This window comes from Lagopus muta, chromosome Z (assembly GCF_023343835.1).
Source record: "Lagopus muta isolate bLagMut1 chromosome Z, bLagMut1 primary, whole genome shotgun sequence".
NCBI lineage: Eukaryota > Metazoa > Chordata > Aves > Galliformes > Phasianidae > Lagopus > Lagopus muta.
The window spans coordinates 823227-847128 of NC_064472.1; the positions used below are offsets into that span (position 1 = coordinate 823227).

Consider the following 23902-nt stretch of genomic DNA (forward strand, 5'->3'; position numbering starts at 1 on the left):
CCGGATGTCTCTTTCTTATACCCGGATGTTGCGCATGCGTTCTTCCTGGTTTCCACCTCCGCGCATGCGCACAACCCTGAATCCCCGTATGAAACGTTTCTATACCCGGATGTTGCGCATGCGTACTGCTTGTTCTCCACCCCCGCGCATGCGCACTACTGTCAATCCCCGTCCGACCCGCCTGTGTACCCGGATGTCGCGCATGCGCACATCTCCACCTACCCGGACGTAACCGCCGCATCCCCGGATGTCGCGCATGCGCCTTCGGCCCGGCCGTGTCGGCGGGACGCGAGCGGCCCGGCGCCGCCCGTTCCATCGCTCCGTCCCGGTTCGCAAGCGGCGCCCGGGCCCCTCCATCCGCCATGTCTCTCTCGAACCCGCCGAGCAGCAACGACGCGTGCCTGAGCATCGTGCACAGCCTCATGTGTCACCGGCAGGGCGGCGAGAGCGAGACGTTCGCCAAGCGGGCCATCGAGAGCCTGGTGAAGAAGCTGAAGGAGAAGAAAGACGAGCTGGATTCGCTCATCACCGCCATCACCACCAACGGCGCCCATCCCAGCAAATGCGTCACCATCCAACGCACGTTGGACGGCCGCCTGCAGGTGGCGGGCAGGAAAGGTTTCCCTCACGTCATTTACGCCCGCCTCTGGCGTTGGCCCGACCTGCATAAGAACGAATTGAAGCACGTCAAGTATTGCCAGTTCGCTTTCGATCTCAAGTGCGACAGCGTCTGCGTCAACCCCTATCATTACGAGAGGGTCGTGTCGCCCGGCATCGGTGAGCGTTGGGGGCTGGGGGGAGGATGGGGGGCTGGGGGGGGGGGCGCTATAGGGCTCGGCTTGGGGGACATAGAGGTGAATGGAGGATCGGCTGCTGTGTGGCACTGGAGAGCATAGGATTTCCCATAAGGCCATAGGGTCCCCCATAAGGCCATAGGATCCCCCATAAGGCCATAGGGTCCCCCATAAGGCCATAGGATCCCCCATAACCCCATGATCCCATAGGATCCCCCATTACCCCATAGGATCCCCCATAACCCTATAGGATCCCCCATAAGGCCATAGGGTCCCCCATAACCCCATACGATCCCCCATAACCCCATAGGATCCCCCACGACCCCAGAACCCCATAGGATCCCCCATGACCCCATAGGATCCCCCATAAGCCCATAGGATCCCCCATGACTCTATAGGATCCTCCATGACCCCATAACCCCATAGGATCCCCCATAAGCCCATATGATCCCCCATGACCCCATAACCCCATAGCATCCCCCATTACCCCATAGGTTCCCCCATAGGATCCCCCATAGGATCCCCCATAAGGCCATAGGATCCCCCATTACCCCATAGGATCCCCCATAGGATCGCCCATAGGATCCCCCATTGCCCCCATTCCATCCCCCATTCCATCCCTCATTAAATCCCCCATAGGATCCCCCATAGGTTCCCCCATTGCCCCATAGGATCCCCCATAACCCTATAGGATCCCCCATAACCCTATAGGATCCCCCATGACCCCATAGGATCCCCCATTGCCCCATAGGATCCCCCATAAGCCCATAGCATCACCCATAGGATCCCCCATAGGTTTCCCCATAACCCCATAAGATCCCCCATTTCCCCATAGGATCCCCCCATTACCCCATACCCCCATAGGATCCCCCATTCCATCCCCCATTACCCCATAGGATCCCCCATAACCCCATAGCATCCCCCATGACCCCATAGGATCCCCCATAACTTCATATGATCCCCCATAACGCCATAGGATCCCCCATATGATCCCCCATAGGATCCCCCATAACTTCATAGGATCCTCCATAACCCCATAACCCCATAGAATCCCCCATAACCCCATAGAATCCCCCATAGGATCCCCCATAGGGTCCCCCATAGGGTCCCCCATAGGATCCACCATAACCCCATAGAATCCCCCATAGGATCCCCCATAGGGTCCCCCATAGGATCCCCCACAACCCCATAGGATCCCCCATTCTATCCCCCATCACCCCATAGCATCCCCCATAAGCCCATAACCCCATAGGATCCCCCATGATCCCATAGGATCCCCCATAACCCCATAGGATCCTCCATAGGTTCCTCCATAGGGTCCCCCATAGGATCCCCCATAGGTTCCCCCATTACCCCATAGGTTCCCCTATAACCCCATAGGATCCCCCATGACCCCATAGGATCCCCCATTACCCCATAGGATCCCCCATAGGATTCCCATTCCATCCCCCATTAAATCCCCCATAGGATCCCCCCATAGGATCCCCCATAGGATCCACCATAACCCCATAGGATGCCCCATAACCCCATAAGATCCCCCATTACCCCATAGGATCCCCCATAGGATTCCCATTCCATCCCCCATTAAATCCCCCATAGGATCCCCCCATAGGATCCCCCATAGGATCCACCATAACCCCATAGGATGCCCCATAACCCCATAAGATCCCCCATAACCCCATAGGATCCCCCATAGGATTCCCATTCCATCCCCCATTAAATCCCCCATAGGATCCCCCCATAGGATCCCCCATTCCAGCCCCCATCACCCCATAGGATCCCCCTTTACCCCATAGGATCCCCCCATTACCCCATACCCCATAGGAACCCCCATTCCATCCCCCATAGAATCCCCCATAACCCCATGACCCCATAGGATCCCCCATGACCCCATAGCATCCCCCATTACCCCATAGGATCCCCCATGACCCCATAGATTCCCCATTGCCCCATAGGATCCCCCATTACCCCATACCCCCATAGGATCCCCCATTCCATCCCCCATAGGATCCCCCATAACCCCATGACCCCATAGGATCCCCCATAGGTTCCCCCATCACCCCATAGCATCCCCCATAAGCCCATAACCCCATAGGATCCCCCATAACCCCATAGAATCCCCCATAACCCCATAGGATCCCCCATGACCCCATAGGATCCCACATGACCCCGTAGGATCCCCCATAGGGTCCCCCATAAGATCCCCCAGAGGATCCCCCATAGGTTCCCCCATAGGGTCCCCCGTAGGATCCCCATTCCATCCCCCATTAAATCCCCCATAGGATAACCCATAGGATCCCCCATAACCCCATAGGATCTCCCATAACCCCATAGGACCCCATGACCTCATAGGACCCCATAACCCCATAGGATCCCCCATATGATCCCCCATTACCCCATAGGATCCCCCATGACCCCATAGGTTCCCCCATAACCCCATAGGATCCCCCATGACCCCATAGGTTCCCCCATAACCCCATGATCCCATAGGTTCCCGCATAACCCCATAGGATCCCCCATAGGATCCCCCATAACCCCATAGTATCCCCCATAACCCCATAGAATCCCCCATAAACCCATAGCATCCCCCATGACCCCATAGCATCCCCCATGACCCCATAGCATCCCCCATTACCCCATAGGATTCCCCATTAAACCCTCCATAACCCCATAGGATCCCATATGAAATCCCTCATTACCCCATAGAATCCCCCATAAATCCCTCATTGTCCCACAGAATCCCCCATAACCCCATAGAATCCCCCATAACCCCATAAATCCCGCATTACCCCATAGGATCCCCTATTAAATCCCCTATAACCCCATAGAATCCCCCATAACCCCATAGGATCCCCCATTCAATCCCCCATTGCCCAATAGAATCCCCTATAACCCCATTAAATCCCCCACTGCCCCATAGGATCCCCCATAACCCCATAGAATCCCCCATAAACCCATAGGATCCCCCATAAACCCATAGGATCCCCCATGACCCCATAGGATCCCCCATAACCCCATAGGGTCCCCCATAGGATCGCCCATAGCATCCCCCATAGGATCCCCCATAGGATCCCCCATTACCCCATAAGATCCCCATAGGGTCCCCCATAGGATCCCCCATAGGATCCCCCATAGGATCCCCCATAGAATCCCCCATTACCCCATAGAATCCCCCATAACCCCATTAATCCCCCATTACCCCATAGAATCCCCCATAAATCCCCCATAACCCTACAGAATCCCCCATAACCCCATAGGATCCCCCATTCAATCCCCCATTGCCCCATAGAATCCCCCATTACCCCATAGAATCCCCCATTAAATCCCCCATTACCCCATAGGATCCCCCATAAGTCCCCCATAAAATCCCCCATTCAATCCCCTATACATCTCCCATTCAATCCCCTATAGAATCCCCTATAGAATCCCCCATAACCCCATAGAATCCCCCATTAAACCCCCCATTGCCCCATAGGATCCCCCATTAAATCCCCCATAACCCCATAGGATCCCCCATAACCCCATAAATCCCCCATAAATCCCCTATAACCCCATAGAATCCCCCATTAAATCCCCTATAACCCCATAAATCCCCCATAACCCCATAGAATCCCCCATTAAATCCCCCATAACCCCACAGAATCCCCCATAACCCCATAGAATCCCCTATTAAATCCCCCATAACCCCATAGAATCCCCTGTAACCCCATTAAATCCCCCATAAATCCCCCATTGCCCCATAGGATCCCCCATTAAATCCCCCATAACCCCATAGAATCCCCCATAACCCCATAAATCCCCCATAACCCCATAGGATCCCCTATAAATCCCCCATAAATCCCCCACAAATCCCCCACAAATCCCCCATAATTCCCCCCTTCCATTCCCCCCCCCCCCCCCCCCACATTGCCCCCTATTGCCCCGTTTCCCCGCCCCCCCCCGTTTCCCATTGGCTGCGCCCCGTGCCATTCCGGCTTCCGCCCCGCCTCTTCCTCCCTGCCCCGTTCCCCCATTGGCTCCCAGCGCCGCTTCCGCTTCCGGGTTCCGCTCCGCGTTTTCCTTCCATTCATTAAGCAGCCGTTTATCAGCCATCAATCAGCCATTAATAGCCTCATTATTACCATTAATAACGCTATTAATTACCCCGATTCTTACACAAACCCACCAGCAACCCCATTAACAGCGCTAATAACTTAATTAACTCTCCAATAATTAATCAACACTGTGATTATTAGCGCTAATAAAGCTATTAATGCTATTAATGATTCCATAAGCCCATTAATTATCTTTATGCTCCCATTAATAGTGTTATTAATCATCAATAATCCCATTAATAGCGTTACTAAATAATTAATAATCCCATTAATAGTGTTATTAATCCATTAATAATCCCATTAATCCATCAATAATCCCATTAGTCCCACCAATAGCTCATTAATAATCCCATTAATCCATAAATAATCCCATTAATCTCGTTAATAATCCCATTAATAATCCCATTAATCCATTAATAATCTCATTAGTCCATTAATAATCCCATTAATCCCATTAATAATGTCATTAAGCCATTAATAATCGTTTAATAATCCATTAATTTCATCCAGATCCCAATTAATTGCACTAATATTGCTAATAATTCCCTAAATAGTCCTATTAGCTCATTAATAACCCCATTAATCCCATTAATAATCCCAATAATCCATCAATAACCCCATTACTCCCATTAACAATCCCATTAATCCATTAATAATCCCATTAATCCCATTAATAATCCACTAATAATCCCACTAATTCCTATTATATCCCCATTAATCCCATTAATAATCCTAATAATCCTCTAAATACCCCTATTAGCTCATTAATAACCCTATTAGCTCATTAATAACCCCATTAATCCATCAATAATCCTATTAATCCATCAATAATCCCATTAATCCCATTAATACCATTATTAATCCCCTAATAATCCCATTAATTCCTATTATATTCCCATTAATCCCACTAATAATCCTTATAATTCCCTAAATAGCCCTATTAGTTCATTAATAACCCCATTAATCCATTAATATTCCCATTAATCTCATTAATAATCTGCTAATAATGCCATTAATGAGCCAATAATCCCATTAATCCCATTATTAATCCACTAATAATCCCAGTAATTTCTATTATATCCCCATTAATCCCACTAATAATCGTAATAATCCCCTAAATAATTCTACTAGTTCATTAATGACCCATTAATCCATCAATAATCCCATTAATCTCATTAATAATCCACTAATAATGCCATTAATGAGCCAATAATCCCATTAATCCCATTATTAAACCACTAATAATCTTAGTAATTTCTATTATATCCCCATTAATCCCATTAATAACCCTTAATAATCCCCTAAATAGCCTTATTAGCTCATTAATAACCCTATTATCTCATTAATAATCTCATTAATCCATCAATAACCCCATTAATCTTATAAATAATCCCATTAATTCATCAATAATCCCATTAATCCCATTATTAGTCCATTAATAATCCCACTAATTCTTATTATATCCCCATTAATCCCATTAATAATTCTAATAATCTTCTAAGCACCCCTATAAGCTCATTAATAACCCTATTAGCTCATTAACCACCTCATTAACAAGCTCATTAATATTCATGTCCTCCATTTTAGATCTCTCTGGCCTGACCCTACAGAGCTCTGGTGAGTAATGGGGGATCAATGGGGTTTGTAGGGGATAAAGGGGGATTTTGGGGTCAGATTTGGGGTCTTATGGGGTCTTATGGGGTCAAATTTGGGTATTTTGGGGTCAAATTGGGGTCTTATGGGGTCAGATTTGGGGTCTTATGGGGTCAAATTTGGGGTCTTATGGGGTCAGGTTGGGGTTTTGGGGTCAAATTGGGGGATTATGGGGTCAAATTTGGGTATTTTGGGGTCAGATTTGGGGTCTTATGGGGTTTTATGGGTTCAGATTGGGGTTTTGAGGTCAAATTGGGGTCTTATGGGGTCAAATTGGGGTTTATGGGGTCAGATTTGGGGTCCTATGGGGTTTTATGGGGTCTTATGGGGTTTTATGGGGTCAGATTGAGGTTTTGGGGTCAAATTGGGGGATTATGGGGTCAAATTGGGGGATTTGGGGTCAGATTTGGGGTCTTATGGGGTCTTATGGGGTCAAATTTGGGTCTTATGGGGTCAAATTGGGGGAGTTTGGGGTCTTATGTGGTTTTATGGGGTCAAATTTGGCTCCTTATGGGGTCAAATTGGGGTTTTGGGGTCAGATTTGGGGTCCTATGGGGTATTATGGGGTCTTATGGGGTCAAATTTGGGGTCTTATGGGGTCAAATATGGGGTATTTTGGAGTCAAATTGTGGGATTTGGGGTTAAATTTGGGGTCCTAAGGGGTCTTTTGGGGTCTTATGGGGTCTTATGGGGTCAAATTGGGGATTTGGGTTCAAATTTGGGGTCTTATGGGGTTTTATGGGGTTAAATTGGGGTTTATGGGGTCAAATTTGGGGTTTATGGGGTCTTATGGGGTCTTATGGAGTCAAATTGGGGAATTTGGGGTCAGATTTGGGGTCTTATGGGGTCTTATGGGGTCTAATTGGGATTTTGGGGTCAAATTGGGGGGATTTGGGGTCAAATTTGGCTCCTTATGGGGTCAAATTTGGGGTGTTATGGGGTCTTATGGGGTCAAATTGGGGTTTTGGGGTCAGATTTGGGGTCTTATGGGGTTTTATGGGGTCAAATTGGGGTTTTGGGGTTAAATTTGGGGGATTATGGGATCAAATTTGGGGTCCTATGGGGTTTTATGGGGTCTTATGGGGTCTTATGGGGTCAAATTTGGGGTCTTCTGGGGTCTTAAGGGGTCAGAAAAGGGTTTTATGGGGTCAAATTGGGGGATTTGGGGTCAGATTTGGGGTCTTATGGGGTCTTATGGGGTCAAATTGGGGTCTTATGGGGTCAAATTTGGCTCCTTATGGGGAGAATGGGGGGTTTGGGGTCAAATTTGGGGTCTTATGGGGTCTTATGGGGTCAAATTTGGGTATTTTGGGTCAAATTCGGGATCTTGGGGTCAGATTTGGGGTCTTATGGGGTTGTATGGGGTCAAATTGGGGTCTTATGGGGTTTTATGGGGTCTTATGGGCTTTATGGGGTCAAATTGGGGGATTATGGGGTCAAATTTGGGGTTTATGGGGTCAGATTTGGGGTCTTATGGGGTCTTATGGGGTCAAATTGGGGTTTAGGGGCCAAATTTAGGGTCTTATGGGGTTTTATGGGGTCAAATTGGGGGATTTGGGGTCAAATTTGGCTCCTTATGGGGTCAAATTTGGGGTCTTATGGGGTCAAATTTGTGTTTTGGGGTCAAATTTGGGGTCTTATGGGGTCAAATTTGGGTCTTACGGGGTCAAATTGGGTTTTATGGGGTCTTATGGGGTCAAATTGGGGGATTTGGGATCTTATGGGGTCAAATTTGGGTCTTATGGGGTCAAATTGGGGGGTTTTGGGGTCAAATTTGGCTCCTTATGGGGTCAAATTTGGGGGTCTTATGGGGTAAATTGGGGATTTGGGGTCAGATTTGGGGTCTTATGGGGTCTTATGGGGTCAAATTGGGGTTTTGGGGTTAAATTTGGGGGATTATGGGATCAAATTTGGGGTCCTATGGGGTTTTATGGGGTCTTATGGGGTCTTCTGGGGTTTTATGGGTTCAAATTGGGGTTTATGGGGTCAAATTGGGGTCTTATGGGGATTTATGGGGTCAAATTGGGGGTTTTGGGGTCAAATTTGGCTCCTTATGGGGTCAAATTGGGGTTTTGGGGTCAAATTTGGGGTCTTATGGGGTCTTAAGTGGTCAGATTGGGGTTTTATGGGGTCAAATTGATGTTTTGGGGTTAGATTTGCGGTCTTATGGGGTCTTATGGGGTTTTATGGGGTCTTATGGGGTTTTATGGGGTCAGATTGAGGTTTTGGGGTCAAATTGGGGTCTTATAGGGTCAAATATGGGGAATTTGGGGTCAAATTGGGGTCTTATGGGGTCAAATTTGGGGTCTTATGGGGTCAAATTGGGGGATTTGGGGTCTTATGGGGTCAAATATGGGGTATTTTGGGGTCAGATTTGGGGTCTTATGGGGTCAAATATGGGGTCATATGGGGTCTTATGGGGTCTTATGGGATCAGATTGGGGTTTTGGGCTCAAATTTGGCTCCTTATGGGGGCTTTTGGGGTTGCCAGGCCTGATTTTGGGGTGCTGAGCTTGGTTTCACCGCTTGTTTTTGGGTTTGGTGCTGCAGCCCCGTCGGGTTTGTTGGTGAAGGACGAATACGTGAGCGAATACGAAGGCCAAACCTCGCTGCCTTCGGCCGACGGCCATTCGGTTCAGACCATCCAACATCCGCCCAGCGCTCGAGCTCCAAGCGAGGCCTACAACCCGCCGACGGAGCCTGGCGCCGCTAATTTCCCAGCCATCCCTGTGGCGTCCACCAGTGAGTGCCAAGATGGCCGCCGTGGGCCTCGTTCGCTGCTTAATTATGGTTTTAATTGTCTTGTCTTAGTGGTAATTGCTTTAATGGATCAGGAATCGTGTTTGTTTGGTAGTAATGCCATCAATAATCCCATTAATCCATCATTAGTCCCATTAATAGCTTCATTAGTCCATCAATAATCCCATTAGTCCATCAATTATGCCATCAATCCATCAATAATCCCATCAATCGATCAATAATCCCATTAATAACTTTATTAGTCCATCAATAATCCCATTAATCCATCAATAATCCCATTAATGCATCAATAATCCCATCAATCGATCAATAATCCCATTAATAACTTTATTAGTCCATCAATAATCCCATTAATCCATCAATAATCCCATTAATGCATCAATAATCCCATCAATCCATCAATAATCCCATTAATGCATCAATAATCCCATCAGTTCATCAATAATCCTATTAATCACCTCATTAGTCCATCAATAATCCCATTAATCCCATCGATAATCCCATTAATAACTTCATTAGTCCATCAATAATCCATTAATCCATCAATAATCCCATCAGTCCCATCAATAATCCCATTAATCCATCAGTAATCCCATTAATCCATCAATAATCCCATTAATCATTCTATTAGTCCATCAATAATCCCATCAATCTATCAATAATCCCATTAACAGCTTCATTAATCCATCAATAATCCCATCAATCCATCAATAATCCCATCAGTTCATCAATAATCCCATCAATCGCCTAATTAGTCCATCAATAATCCCATTAATCCATCCATAATCCCATTAATCCATCAATAATCCCATTAATCCAACAATAATCCCATTAATCCATCAATAATCCCATTAATACCCTCATTAATCCATCAATAATCCCATTAACCCATCAATTATGCCATCAATCCATCATTAATTCTATCATTAATCCCATCAATCCATCAATAATCCCATTAATGCATCAATAATCCCATCAATCCCATCAATAATCCCATTAATTGTTCTATTGGGCCATCAATAATCCCATTAATCCATCAATAATGCCAATAGTCCATCAATAATCCCATTAATCCATCAATTATGCCATCAATCCATCAATAATCCCATCATTAATCCCATTAATCCATCAATAATCCCATCAATCTATCACTAATCCCATCAGTCCATCAATAATCTCATTAATCGTCCTATTAATCCATCATTAATCCCATTAATCCATCAATAATCCCATTAATCATCCCATTAGCCCATCAATAATCCTATTAGACAACCAATAACCCCATTAATCCATCAATAATCCCATCAATCCATCAATAATCCGATTAATAATCCCATCAATCCATCAATAATCCCATTACACCATCATTAATCCCATTAGTCCATCAATAATCCCATTAATAGCTTCATTAGTCCATCAATAATCCCATTAATCCATCAATTATGCCATCAATCCATCAATAATCCCATCATTAATCCCATTAATCCATCAATAATCCCATTAATCCGTCAATAATCCCATTAATCATCCCATTAGCCCAACAATAATCCCATCAATCCATCAATAATCCCATCAGTTCATCAATAATCCCATTAATCGCCTAATTAGTCCATCAATAATCCCATTAATCCATCCATAATCCCATCAGTTCATCAGTAATCCAATTAATAATCCCATTAAGACATCAATAATCCCATTAATCTATAAATAATCCCGTTAATCCATCAATAATCCCATTAATCATCCCATTAGCCCATCAATAATCCTAATAATCCATCAACAATCCCATTAATCGTCCTATTAGTCCATCAATAATCCCATCAATCTCATCAATAATCCCATTAATCCGTCAATAATTCCATCAGTAATTAATAACTTCATTAGGCCGTTAATAATTGCAGTGATCTTTCAGTAATCTCATTATCATCATTAATAACCGCGCTCATGCACTTAATGATCCTATTTGATCAATTAATAATGCCATTAAGGCCATTAATAACCCCATCAATAATCCTGTTGCTCCTGCAATCCAAAATGGCCGCCTCAAACCAGCTGCTCTAGCCAAAACTCTATGGTCAAAAACCACTACTGTAACGTAGGAAATCCAATCCAAAATGGCCGCCCCAAAATGGCCACTCTAGCCAAAACTCTATGGTCAAAAGTTGCCACTGTAGCTCAGGACCTCCAATCCAAAATGGCCGCCCCAAAATGGCCGCTCTAGCCAAAACTCGATGGTCAGAAGTCGCTACTGTAACATAGTACCTCCAACTCAAAATGGCCACTTCAAAATGACCACTCTAGCCAAAACTCTATGATCAAAAGTTGCCACTGTAGTGCAGTACCTCCAATCCAAAATAGCCACCCCAAAATGGCTGCTCTAGCCAAAACTCTATGGTCAACAGTTGTCACTCTACTGTAGAATCTCCAATCCAAAATGGCCACTCTAGCCAGAACTCTATGATCAAAAGTCACCACCGTAGCGCAGGACCTCCAATCCAAAATGGCCGCCCCTCCATGAAACGACCCGTCTCCCCCAACCTCTCTGATGCGAACCGGCCTCTCTGGCAGCCACTCTATGATCATTTGTCTTCCCAGGCCAACCCCCAAGCGTCCTACCTGGCAGCCACAGCGACGCTCTCCTCCCATTGGCTACCGGATCTCAAGCGGCGGCGGCGGCGGCGGCGGCTCAGAACGGTTTCACAGCCCAACCTGCCACGTATCACCACAGTGAGAGCCTCAAAGCCCCCGTTGGGGTCCCACAATCCCATTGGGGTCCCTTTTGGGGTCCCAGAATCCCTTTGGGGTCCCCAGATCCCATTGGGGTCCCTTTTAGGGTCCTCAGATCCCATTGGGGTCCCCATTGTGTCCCTATATCCTATTGGGGTCCCTAAATCCCATAGGGGTCCCTATAGGGGTCCTCAGATCCCATTGGGGTCCCTGTATCCCATTGGGGTCCCTTTTGGGGTCCCAGAATCCCATTGGGGTCCCTTTTAGGGTCCTCAGATCCCATTGGGGTCCCCATTGTGTCCCTATATCCTATTGGGGTCCCTAAATCCCATTGGGGTCCCTAAATCCCATTGGGGTCCCTATAGGGGTTCTCAGATCCCATTGGGGTCCCTGTATCCCATAGGGGTCCCTTTTGGGGTCCCCAAATCCCATTGGGGTCCCCAGATCCCATTGGGGTCCCTTTTAGGGTCTCCAGATCCCATTGGGGTACCCATTGTGTCCCCATATCCTATTGGGGTCCCTAAATCCCATTGGGGTCCCTAAATCCTATTGGGGTCCCTTTTGGGGTCCCCAAATCCCTTTGGGTCCCCAGATCCCATTGGGGTTCCTATAGGGGTCCTCAGATCCCATTGGGGTCCCTAAATCCCATAGGGGTCCCTTTTGGGGTCCCAGAATCCCCTTGGGGTCCCCAAATCCCATTGGGGTCCCTTTTAGGGTCTCCAGATCCCATTGGGGTCCCTATAGGGGTCCTCAGATCCCATTGGGGTCCCTGTATCCCATAGGGGTCCCTTTTGGGGTCCCAGAATCCCTTTGGGGTCCCCAGATCCCATTGGGGTCCCTTTTGGGGTCCCAGAATCCCTTTGGGGTCCCCAGATCCCATTGGGGTCCCTTTTAGGGTCCTCAGATCCCATTAGGGTCCCCATTGTGTCCCTATATCCTATTAGGGTCCCTAAATCCCATAGGGGTCCCTTTTGGGGTCCCAGAATCCCATTGGGGTCCCCCAATCCCATTGGGTCCCTATTGGGGTCCCTGTACCCCATCCGCGTCACCTGGGATGGCGGTAGGAAGGAATGGCGGAAGTACTTCCGGTGGAGGGCGGAAGTGGCCACGCTCGTTTCCTGTTTGCAGACAGCGGAGGCAACGGAGGTTGGAGCGGCAGCCGCGGCGCCGCGTATCCTTCCGCCATCCCCCATCATCAGAACGGACACCTGCAGCATCATCCGCCTCTGCATCCGGGGCACTACTGTGAGCGGGGGCAGGAAGTGGGAGGGGAAGAGGAAGTGGGAGGAGGAAGTGGGAGGGGAAGAGGAAGTGGGAGGGGGAAGTGAAAGTGAAAGCGAAAGTGAAAGGGGAAGTGAAGTGAAAGGGGAAGTGGGAGGGGAAGGGGAAGCAGAAGTGGGAGGGGAAGGGAAGGAGGAAGGGGAAGTGAAAGATGAAGGTGGAAGTGGAAGGGGAAGGGGAAGGGGAAGTGGAATGAGGAAGTGAAAGTGAAAGCGAAAGTGAAAGCTGAAGGCGGAAGTGGAAGTGAAAGGGGAAGGGGAAGTGGAAGTGGAAGTGAAAGCGGAAGTGAAAGGTGAAGGTGGAAGTGGAAGTGAAAGGGGAAAGGAAGGAGGAAGTGGAAGTGAAACTGGGAGGGGAAGGGAAGGGAAGGGGGAAGGGGAAGAGGAAGTGGAAGGGAAAGGGAAGGGGGAAGTGGAAGCGAAAGTGAAGTGAAAGGTGAAGGAGGAAGTGGAAGTGAAAGGGGAAGGGGAATGGGAAAAGAAGGGGAAAAGAAGGAGGAAGTGGAAGTGAAAAAGGATGGGAAGGAGGAAATGGAAGTGAAAGCGGAAGTGAAGTGAACATGAAGGTGGAAGTGAAAGGGGAAGGGGAAGTGGGAGGGAAGGTGGAAGCGAAAGCGAAGGTGAAAGCTGAAGGCGGAAGTGGAGGGGGAAGGGGAAGTGGAGTGGAAGTGAATGGGAACCAAAAGGGAAGTGAATGGGAATCGGAAGTGAAGTGGAAGTGGAAGTGAATGGGAAACAGAAGAGAAGTGGAAGTGAAGTGAATGGGAAGTGAATGGGAATCGGAAGTGAAGTGGAAGTGAAGTGAATGGGAAACAGAAGTGAAGTGAATGGGAAGTGAATGGGAAACAGAAGTGAAGTGAATGGGAACTGAATGGAAACCAAAAGTGAAGTGAAAGTGGAATGGAAGTGAATGGGAAACAGAAGTGAAGTGGAAGTGAAGTGAATGGGAAACAGAAGTGAAGTGAATGGGAACAAAAGTGAAGTGGAAGTGAAGTGAATGGAAACCAAAAGTGGAGTGAATGGGAAGTGAATGGGAAACAGAAGTGAAGTGAATGGGAAGTGAATGGGAACCAAAAGTGGAGTGAATGGGAACAAAAGTGAAGTGAATGGGAAGTGAATGGGAAACAGAAGTGAAGTGAAAGTGAAGTGAATGGGAACCAAAAGTGAAGTGGAAGTGAAGTGAATGGGAACAAAAGTGAAGTGAAAGTGAAGTGAATGAGAAGTGAATGGGAATCGGAAGTGAAGTGGAAGTGAAGTGAATGGGAAACAGAAGTGAAGTGAATGGGAACTGAATGGAAACCAAAAGTGAAGTGAAAGTGGAATGGAAGTGAATGGGAAACAGAAGTGAAGTGGAAGTGAAGTGAATGGGAAACAGAAGTGAAGTGAATGGGAAGTGAATGGGAACCAAAAGTGGAGTGAATGGGAAGTGAATGGGAAACAGAAGTGAAGTGAAAGTGAAGTGAATGGGAACCAAAAGTGAAGTGGAAGTGAAGTGAATGGGAACCAAAAGTGGAGTGAATGAGAAGTGAATGGGAAACAGAAGTGAAGTGAAAGTGAAGTGAATGGGAAACAGAAGTGAAGTGGAATGGAAGTGAATGGGAAACAGAAGTGAAGTGGAAGTGGAATGGAAGTGAATGGGAAACAGAAGTGAAGTGGAAGTGGAATGGAAGTGAATGGGAAACAGAAGTGAACTGGAAGTGAAGTGAATGGGAAACAGAAGTGAAGTGGAAGTAAAGTGAATGGGAAACAGAAGTGAAGTGAAAGTGAAGTGAATGGGAAACAGAAGTGAAGTGGAAGTGAAGTGAATGGGAAACAGAAGTGAAGTGGAAGTGAAGTGAATGGGAAACAGAAGTGAAGTGAAAGTGAAGTGAATGGGAACCAAAAGTGAAGTGAAAGTGAAGTGAATGGGAACCAAAAGTGAAGTGGAAGTGAATGGGAACCAAAAGTGAAGTGGAAGTGAAGTGAATGGGAAACAGAAGTGAAGTGAAAGTGAAGTGGATGGGAAACAGAAGTGGAGTGAAAGTGAAGTGAATGGGGACCAAAAGTGAAGTGGAAATGAAGTGAATGGAAACCAAAAGTGAAGTGGAAGTGAATGGAAGTGAAGTGAATGGGAACCAAAAGTGAAGTGAAGTGGAAGTGAAGTGAAAGGAAAGCGAAAGCGAAAGTAAAACCAAAAGCCCCGTCGGCCATTTTGTTTCTCACCTCCTTCAGGGCCGGTGCACAACGAACTCGCCTTCCAACCTCCCATCTCCAATCATCCCGGTGAGTGTCGGGTCCTGGAAGGGGAAATGGGAAGCTGCAGGTCCTGGAAGGGGGGTAGGGAGGGGGATTTTGGGGTAATCCAGGTCCTGGAAGGGGAATTATGAACCCCACAGGTCCTGGAAGGGGGGGGTAGTGAGGGGATTTTGGGGTAATCCAGGTCCTGGAAGGGGAAATATGAACCCCACAAGTCCTGGAAGGGGGGTAGGGAGGGGGATTTTGGGGTAATCCAGGTCCTGGAAGGTGAATTATGAACCCCACAGGTCCTGGAAGGGGGGTAGGGAGAAGGATTTTGGGGTAATCCAGGTCCTGGAAGGGGAATTATGAACCCCACAGGTCCTGGAAGGGGGGTAGGGGGAAGGATTTTAGTGCAATCCAGGTCCTGGAAGGGGGGTAATGAGGATTTTAGTGCAATCCAGGTCCTGGAAGGTCAACTATTCACCCTGAGGTCCCGGCAGCTGCATAGTGAAAGTCGCTGTGTTGTTTTTGCAGCCCCGGAATATTGGTGTTCCATTGCTTATTTTGAGATGGACGTTCAGGTCGGAGAGACGTTTAAGGTCCCTTCCAGTTGTCCCGTGGTGACGGTGGACGGTTACGTGGATCCATCGGGTGGCGATCGCTTCTGTTTGGGACAGCTTTCCAATGTGCATCGGACCGAAGCCATCGAGAGAGCGCGGTGAGGAAGCTGCTGCATCTGTCACCCCCTAAAAAAAACCCCATAGGAATCCCATATTTACCATAGGAATGCCATACAGTCCATGGGAATCCCATATACCCCATATAGGACCCAATATCCCCCATAGGATCCCCATATCCCCCATAGGATCCCATATTTGCCATAGGGATCCCATATACCTCATAGGGACCCCATATAACCTATAGGAATCCCATATAGCCCATAGAATCCCATATTCACCATAGGAACCCCAGATCCCCCATAGGAATCCCATATAGTCCATAGGGATCCCATATACCCCATATAGGACCCAGCATCCCCCATAGGGACCCCATATCCCCCATAGAAACCCCATATATCCCATAGGATCCCCATATCCCCCATAGGATCCCATATCCCCCACTGGAATCCCATATACCCCATAGGGATCCCATATTTACCATAGGGACCCCATATCCCCCATAGGGACCCCGTATCCCCCATAGGGACCCCATATCCCCCATAGGAATCCCATATAGCCCATAGGAATCCCATATACTCCATAGGTATCCCATATCCCCCATAGGATCCCATATAGCCCATGGGAATCCCATATACCCCATATAGGACCCAATATCCCCCATAGGATCCCATATCCCCCATAGGATCCCATATACCCCATAGGATCCCATATACCCCATAGGAATCCCATATCCCCCATAGGAATCCCATATTTACCATGGGAATGCCATGTAACCCATAGGGACCCCATATCCCCCATAGGAATCCCATATAGCCCATGGGAATCCCATATACCCCATATAGGACCCAATATCCCCCATAGGATCCCATATCCCCCATAGGAACCCATATACCCCATAGGATCCCATATACCCCGTAGGAATCCCATATAGCCCATGGGAATCCCATATACCCCATACAAGACCCAGTATCCCCCATAGGATCCCCATATCCCCCATAGGATCCCCATATCCCCCATAAGATCCCATATACCCCATAGGGACTCCATATTCCCCATATAGGATCCCATATACCCCATAGGAATCCCATATAACCCATAGGGACCCCATATACCCCATAGGAATCCCATATGCCCCACAGAAACCCCATATCCCCCATAGAAACCCCATATACCCCACAGAAACCCCATATCCCCCATAAGAACCCTATATCCCGCATAGAAACCCCATATCCCCCATAGAAACCCCATATCTCCTATAAGATCCCATATACCCCATTGAAACCCCCTATACCCCATAGAAACCCCATATCCCCCACAGGAACCCCATATACCCCATAGGATCCCATATCCCCCATAGGACCCCCATAGGATCCTATATGCCCCACAGAAACCCCATATCCCCTATAAGATCCCATATACCCCATAAAATCCCCATATCCCCCATAGGAACCCCGTATCCCCCATAAGATCCCATAGACCCCATAAAAACCCCATATCCCAAATACAAACCCCACATCCCCCATAGAAACCCCATAGAAACCCCATAGAAACCCCGTATCCCCCATAGGACCCCATAGGACCACATAAGATCCCATAAGACCCCATAAGACCCCATAGGACCCCATAGGACCCCATAAGACCCCATAGGACCCCATAGGACCCCATAAGATCCCATAGGACCCTATAGGACCCCATAGGACCCATAAGACCCCATAGGACCCCATAAGATCCCATAGGGACCCTATATGGTGCCAAGATGGCCGCCGTTGTGCAAAGGGGGTTCACTACAGTGGTGAGTTGGGATCCCCTATAAATCCCATATAAGAAAGGGCTGCAGCTGGACTCCAAAAGACCCCATAAGACCCCATAGGACCCATAAGAGCCCATATGACCCCATAAGATCCCATAGGACCCCATAGGACCCCATAGGACCCCATAAGACCCCATAAGACCCCATAGGGACCCCATAGACCCCATAGGAACCCTGTATGGTGTCAAGATGGCTGCCGTCGTGCAAAGGGGGTTCACTACAGTGGTGAGTGGGGTTCTATTATGGGGTCCTCATAGGAAAGGGCTGCAGCTGGACTCCATAAGACCCCATAAGACCCTATAGGACCCCATAAGACCCCATAGGGCCCCATAAGACCCCATAGGGACCCCATAAGACCCCATAGGGCCCCCGTATGGTGCCAAGATGGCCGCCATGGTGCGAAGTGAGTTCACTACAGTGGTGAGTTGGGTTCTGCCATAGGTCCTATGTAGGAAAAGGGCTGCAGTTGGAGCCCAAAGGACCCCATAAGACCCCATAGGACCCCATAGACCCCATAGGGACCCTATATGGTGCCAAGATGGCCGCCGTGGTGCAAAGGGGGTTCACTACAGTGGTGAGTTGGGATCCCCTATAAATCCCATATAAGAAAGGGCTGCAGCTGGACTCCAAAAGACCCCATAAGACCCCATAGGACCCCATAAGACCCCATAGGACCCCATAGGACCCCATAAGACCCCATAAGACCCCATAAGACCCCATAAGATCCCATAGGACCCCATAAGACCCCATAGGACCCCATAAGACCCCATAAGATCCCATAGGACCCCATAGGACCCCATAAGATTTCATAGGACACCATAGGACCCCATAAGACCCCATAAGATCCCATAGGACCCCATAAGACCCCATAGGACCCCATAAGACCCCATAAGATCCCATAGGACCCCATAGGATCCCATAGGACCCCATAAGATTTCATAGGACACCATAGGACCCCATAGGACCCCATAGACCCCATAGGACCCCATAGGGACCCCATAGACCCCATAGGGCCCCAGTATGGTGTCAAGATGGCCGCCATTGTGCAAAGTGAGTTCACCATAGTGGTGAGTTGGGTTTCAGTGTGGGGTCCTCATAGGAAAGGGCTGTAGTTGGACTCCATAAGACCCCATAGGACCCCATAGGATCCCATAAGACCCCGTAGGGACCCCATAAGACCCCATAGGGACCCCTATGGTGCCAAGATGGCCGCCGTCGTGCAAAGGGGGTTCACTACAGTGGTGAGTGGGGTTCTATTATGGGGTCCTCATAGGAAAGGGTTGCAGCTGGACTCCATAAGACCCCATAAGACCCTATAGGACCCCATAGGACCCCTGTAGGGACCCCATAGACCCCATAGGGCCCCAGTATGGTGTCAAGATGGCCGCCGTCGTGCAAAGTGAGTTCACCATAGTGGTGAGTTGGGTTCCACTGTGGGGTCCTCATAGGAAAGGGCTGCAGCTGGACTCCATAAGACCCCATAGGACCCCATAGGACCCCATAAGACCCCTAGGACCCCATAAGACCCCATAGGGACCCCATAGACCCCATAGGGCCCCAGTATGGTGTCAAGATGGCCGCCGTGGTGCAAAGTGAGTTCACTACAGTGGTGAGTGGGGTTCTATTATGGGGTCCTCATAGGAAAGGGCTGCAGTTGGACTCCATAAGACCCCATAGGACCCCATAGGGACCCCATAGGACCCCTGTAGGGACCCCATAGACCCCATAGGGCCCCATTATGGTGTCAAGATGGCCGCCGTGGTGCAAAGGGGGTTCACTACAGTGGTGAGTGGGGTTCTATTATGGGGTCCTCATAGGAAAGGGCTGCAGTTGGACTCCATAAGACCCCATAGGACCCCATAAGACCCCATAGGACCCCATAGGGACCCCCATAAGACCCCATAGGGACCCCGTAGACCCCATAGGGATCCCATATGGTGCCAAGATGGCCGCCGTCGTGCAAAGTGAGTTCACCATAGTGGTGAGTTGGGTTCCACTGTGGGGTCCTCATAGGAAAGGGCTGCAGCTGGACTCCATAAGACCCCATAGGACCCCATAGGGACCCCATAGGACCCCATAGGGACCCCATAGACCCCATAGGGCCCCAGTATGGTGTCAAGATGGCCGCCGTCGTGCAAAGGGGGTTCACTATAGTGGTGAGTTGGGTTCTGCCATAGGTCCTATGTAGGAAAAGGGCTGCAGTTGGAGCCCAAAGGACCCCATAGGACCCCATAAGACCCCATAGGGACCCCATAGACCCCATAGGGACCCTGTATGGTGTCAAGATGGCCGCCGTCGTGCAAAGGGGGTTCACTACAGTGGTGAGTGGGGTTCTATTATGGGGTCCTCATAGGAAAGGGCTGCAGTTGGACTCCATAAGACCCCATAGGACCCCATAAGACCCCATAGGACCCCATAGGGCCCCATAAGACCCCATAGGGACCCCATAAGACCCCATAGGGACCCCTATGGTGCCAAGATGGCCGCCGTGGTGCAAAGTGAGTTCACTATAGTGGTGAGTTGGGTTCTGCCATAGGTCCTATGTAGGAAAAGGGCTGCAGTTGGAGCCCAAAGGACCCCATAAGACCCCATAGGACCCCATAGGGACCCCATAAGACCCCATAGGGGACCCTGTATGGTGTCAAGATGGCCGCCGTGGTGCAAAGGGGGTTCACTACAGTGGTGAACTCGTCAGGTTGCACATCGGCAAAGGGGTGCAGCTGGAGTGCAGGGGACCCCATAGGACCCCATAAGACCCCATAAGACCCCATAGGACCCCATAAGACCCCATAGGGACCCCGTAGACCCCATAGGGCCCCAGTATGGTGTCAAGATGGCCGCCGTGGTGCAAAGGGGGTTCACTACAGTGGTGAATTGGGATCCAGTGTGGGGTCCTCATAGGAAAGGGCTGCAGTTGGACTCCATAAGACCCCATAGGACCCCATAGGACCCCATAGGGACCCCATAGGACCCCATAGGACCCCATAAGACCCCATAGGGCCCCAGTATGGTGTCAAGATGGCCGCCGTGGTGCAAAGGGGGTTCACTACAGTGGTGAACTCGTCAGGTTGCACATCGGCAAAGGGGTGCAGCTGGAGTGCAAGGGGGAAGGCGACGTGTGGGTGAGGTGCCTGAGCGACCACGCCGTGTTCGTGCAAAGTTACTACCTGGACCGCGAGGCCGGCAGGGCGCCGGGGGACGCCGTGCACAAGATCTACCCCAGCGCCTACATCAAGGTGCATGATGGGATTTGGAGAGGGTTTGGGGGGGGGGTTATAGGGGATTTTTGGGGTTGGGGGGGTTTGTAGGGGATTTTAGGGGGGTATGGGGTTCTATGGGGGATCTATGGGGGATATGGGGGTCTTGTAGGGGATATGGGGTTCTATGGGGCATCTATGGGGGAATATGGGGTCCTATGGGGGATCTATGGGGGATTTATGGGGGTTTTATAGGGGATATGGGGTTCTATGGAGGATCTGTGGGGGAATATGGGGTCCTATGGGGGATCTATGGAGGATTTATGGGGGTTTTATAGGGTATATGGGGTTCTATGGGGGATCTATGAAGGCTATGGGGGTTTTATAGGGGATCTATGGGGGATATGGGGGTCCTATGGGGCTTTTATAGGGGATATGGGATTCTATGGGGGATCTATGGGGGATCTATGGGACATGTGGGGTCCTATGGGGGATCTATGGGGGTTTTATAGGGGATATGGGGTTCTATGGGGGATCTATGGGGGTTTTATAGGGGATATGGGGTCCTATGGGGGATGTATGAAGGCTATGGGGGTTTTATAGGGGATCTATGGGGGATATGGGGGTCCTATGGGGCTTTTATAGGGGATATGGGGTTCTATGGGGTTCTATGGAGGATCTATGGGGGAATATGGGGTTCTATGGGGGATCTATGGGGGTCTTATAGGGGATATGGGGTTCTAGGGGGGATCTATGGGGGTTTTATAGGGGATACGGGGTTCTAGGGGGGATCTATGGGGGTTTTATAGGGGATATGGGGTTCTATGGGGGATCTATGGGGGTTTTATAGGGGATATGGGGTTCTATGGGGGTCCTATGGGCTTTTATAGGGGATACAGGGTTCTATGGGGGATCTATGGGGGTTTTATAGGGGATATTGGGTTCTATGGGGGATCTATGGGGGTTTTATAGGGGATATGGGGTTCTATGGGGGATCTATGGGGGTTTATATATGGGATATGGGGTTCTATGGGGGATCTATGGGGGAATATGGGGTCCTATGGGGGATCTATGGGGGATTTATGGGGGTTTTATAGGGGATATGGGGGAATATGGGGGAATATGGGGGTTTTATAGGGGATATGGGGTTCTATGGGGGATCTATGGGGGTTTTATAGGGGATATGGGGTTCTATGGGGGATCTAGGGGGGTTTTATAGGGGATACAGGGTTCTATGAGGGATCTATGGGGATTTATAGGGGATATGGGGTTCTATGGGGGATCTGTAGGAGTTCTATGGGGGGTTTATAGGGATATGGGGTCCTATGAGGGATCTATGGGGGATATGGGGGTTTTATAGGGGATATGGGGTCCTATGGGGGATCTATGGGGGTTTTATAGGGGATATGGGGTTCTAGGGGGGATCTATGGGAGTTCTATGAGGGTTTTATAGGGGATATGGGGTTCTATGGAGGATCTATGGGGAGATATGGGGTTCTATGGGGGATATGGGGCTTTTATAGGGGATATGGGGTTCTATGGGGGTCCTATGGGGTTTTATAGGGGATATGGGGTTCTATGCGGGTCCTATGGGGGTTTATATATGGGATATGGGGTTCTATGGGGGATCTATGGGGCTTTTATAGGGGATACAGGGTTCTATGGGGGATCGATGGGGGTTTTATAGGGGATATGGGGTTCTATAGGGGATCTATGGGGTTTTATAGGGGATATGGGGTTCTATGGGGGTTTTATAGGAGATATGGGGATCTATGGTGTCCTATGGGGGATATGGGGGTTCTATAGGGGATATGGGATCCTATAAGGTTCTATGGGGTTTTATTGGGGATATGGGGTTTTATGGGGTCCTATGGGGGATATGGGGGTTTTATAGGGAATATGGGAATCTATGGGGGTTTTATAGGGGATATGGGGTCCTATGGGGGATCTATGGGTTCTATGGGGGTTTTATAGGGCACATGGGGATCTATGGGGTCCTATGGGGGATCTATGGGGACTATGGGGTTACGGTGACCCCAGAAACGAATCCCACCTCCGTACCTTTGCAGGTGTTTGACCTGAGGCAGTGCCACAGACAGATGCAACAGCAGGCAGCCACGGCACAGGCGGCGGCGGCGGCTCAAGCGGCGGCGGTAGCTGGCAATATTCCAGGGCCCGGCTCTGTGGGTGGCATTGCTCCAGCAATTAGTGAGTAATTAACACTCGTTAAGCCTCAGCGCTTTCTATCGGGTCTCTGTTGGTGGCTGTTGGCTCTTACAGGGGCTCAGCGGCAAGGATTTGCAGCCATTCACCTTCATCAGCATCCATTGGGCCCTATGGGCACCCGTTGGCCCTCATTAGCCTTCATTAGCTCTAATTAGCACCTATTAGTGCCCATTAATGCCCACTGACACCCATTAGCACTCATTAACCGCCACTGATACCCATTAGCCACCATTAGCGCCCATTAGCAACCATTAGCGCCCATTGGCAACCATTAGCGCCCATTACACCTATAGGCCCCAATTAGCAGCCATTGGTATTAATTAGCCTCCATTAGCCCCCATTAACACTCATTAGCACCCATTAGCCCCCATTAACACTCATTAGCACCCATTAGCCCCCATTAACACCAATTAGCACCCATCAGTCCCCGTTGGCATCCATTAGCGCTCATTGGCTTCTATTGGC

General features: G+C 49.2%; 2 protein-coding genes across 2 annotated transcripts in view; one reads left to right on the plus strand and one right to left on the minus strand.

Annotated features, from left to right (window-relative positions):
- The first annotated feature begins 226 nt into the window (after positions 1-226).
- The window catches only part of SMAD4 (SMAD family member 4), a 36976-nt gene continuing 13300 nt past the window's right edge, over positions 227-23902 (plus strand). Inside the window, exons 1-9 of the mRNA XM_048930574.1 lie at positions 227-777; positions 6476-6505; positions 9091-9282; positions 11896-12027; positions 13156-13272; positions 15519-15569; positions 16059-16242; positions 21082-21250; positions 23281-23419. Of these exons, the coding sequence (XP_048786531.1) occupies positions 363-777; positions 6476-6505; positions 9091-9282; positions 11896-12027; positions 13156-13272; positions 15519-15569; positions 16059-16242; positions 21082-21250; positions 23281-23419 (1429 nt within the window). The 5' untranslated portion in view covers positions 227-362. The remainder of the gene's footprint in view (positions 778-6475; positions 6506-9090; positions 9283-11895; positions 12028-13155; positions 13273-15518; positions 15570-16058; positions 16243-21081; positions 21251-23280; positions 23420-23902) is intronic.
- LOC125686514 (shematrin-like protein 1) lies at positions 16252-20703 on the minus strand. Its single transcript, XM_048930575.1, has 2 exons — positions 17945-20703; positions 16252-17885 (listed from the first exon to the last, which is right to left on the minus strand). The coding sequence occupies exon 2, from the start codon at positions 17419-17421 to the stop codon at positions 16423-16425; it is 999 nt and encodes a 332-aa protein (XP_048786532.1). The 5' UTR covers positions 17422-17885; positions 17945-20703; the 3' UTR covers positions 16252-16422.

Coding starts and splice junctions, on each gene's coding strand:
- LOC125686514 (XM_048930575.1), bottom strand. CDS start 17,421: ATGCGGGATATAGGGTTCTTATGGGGGATATGGGGTTTCTGTGGGGTA.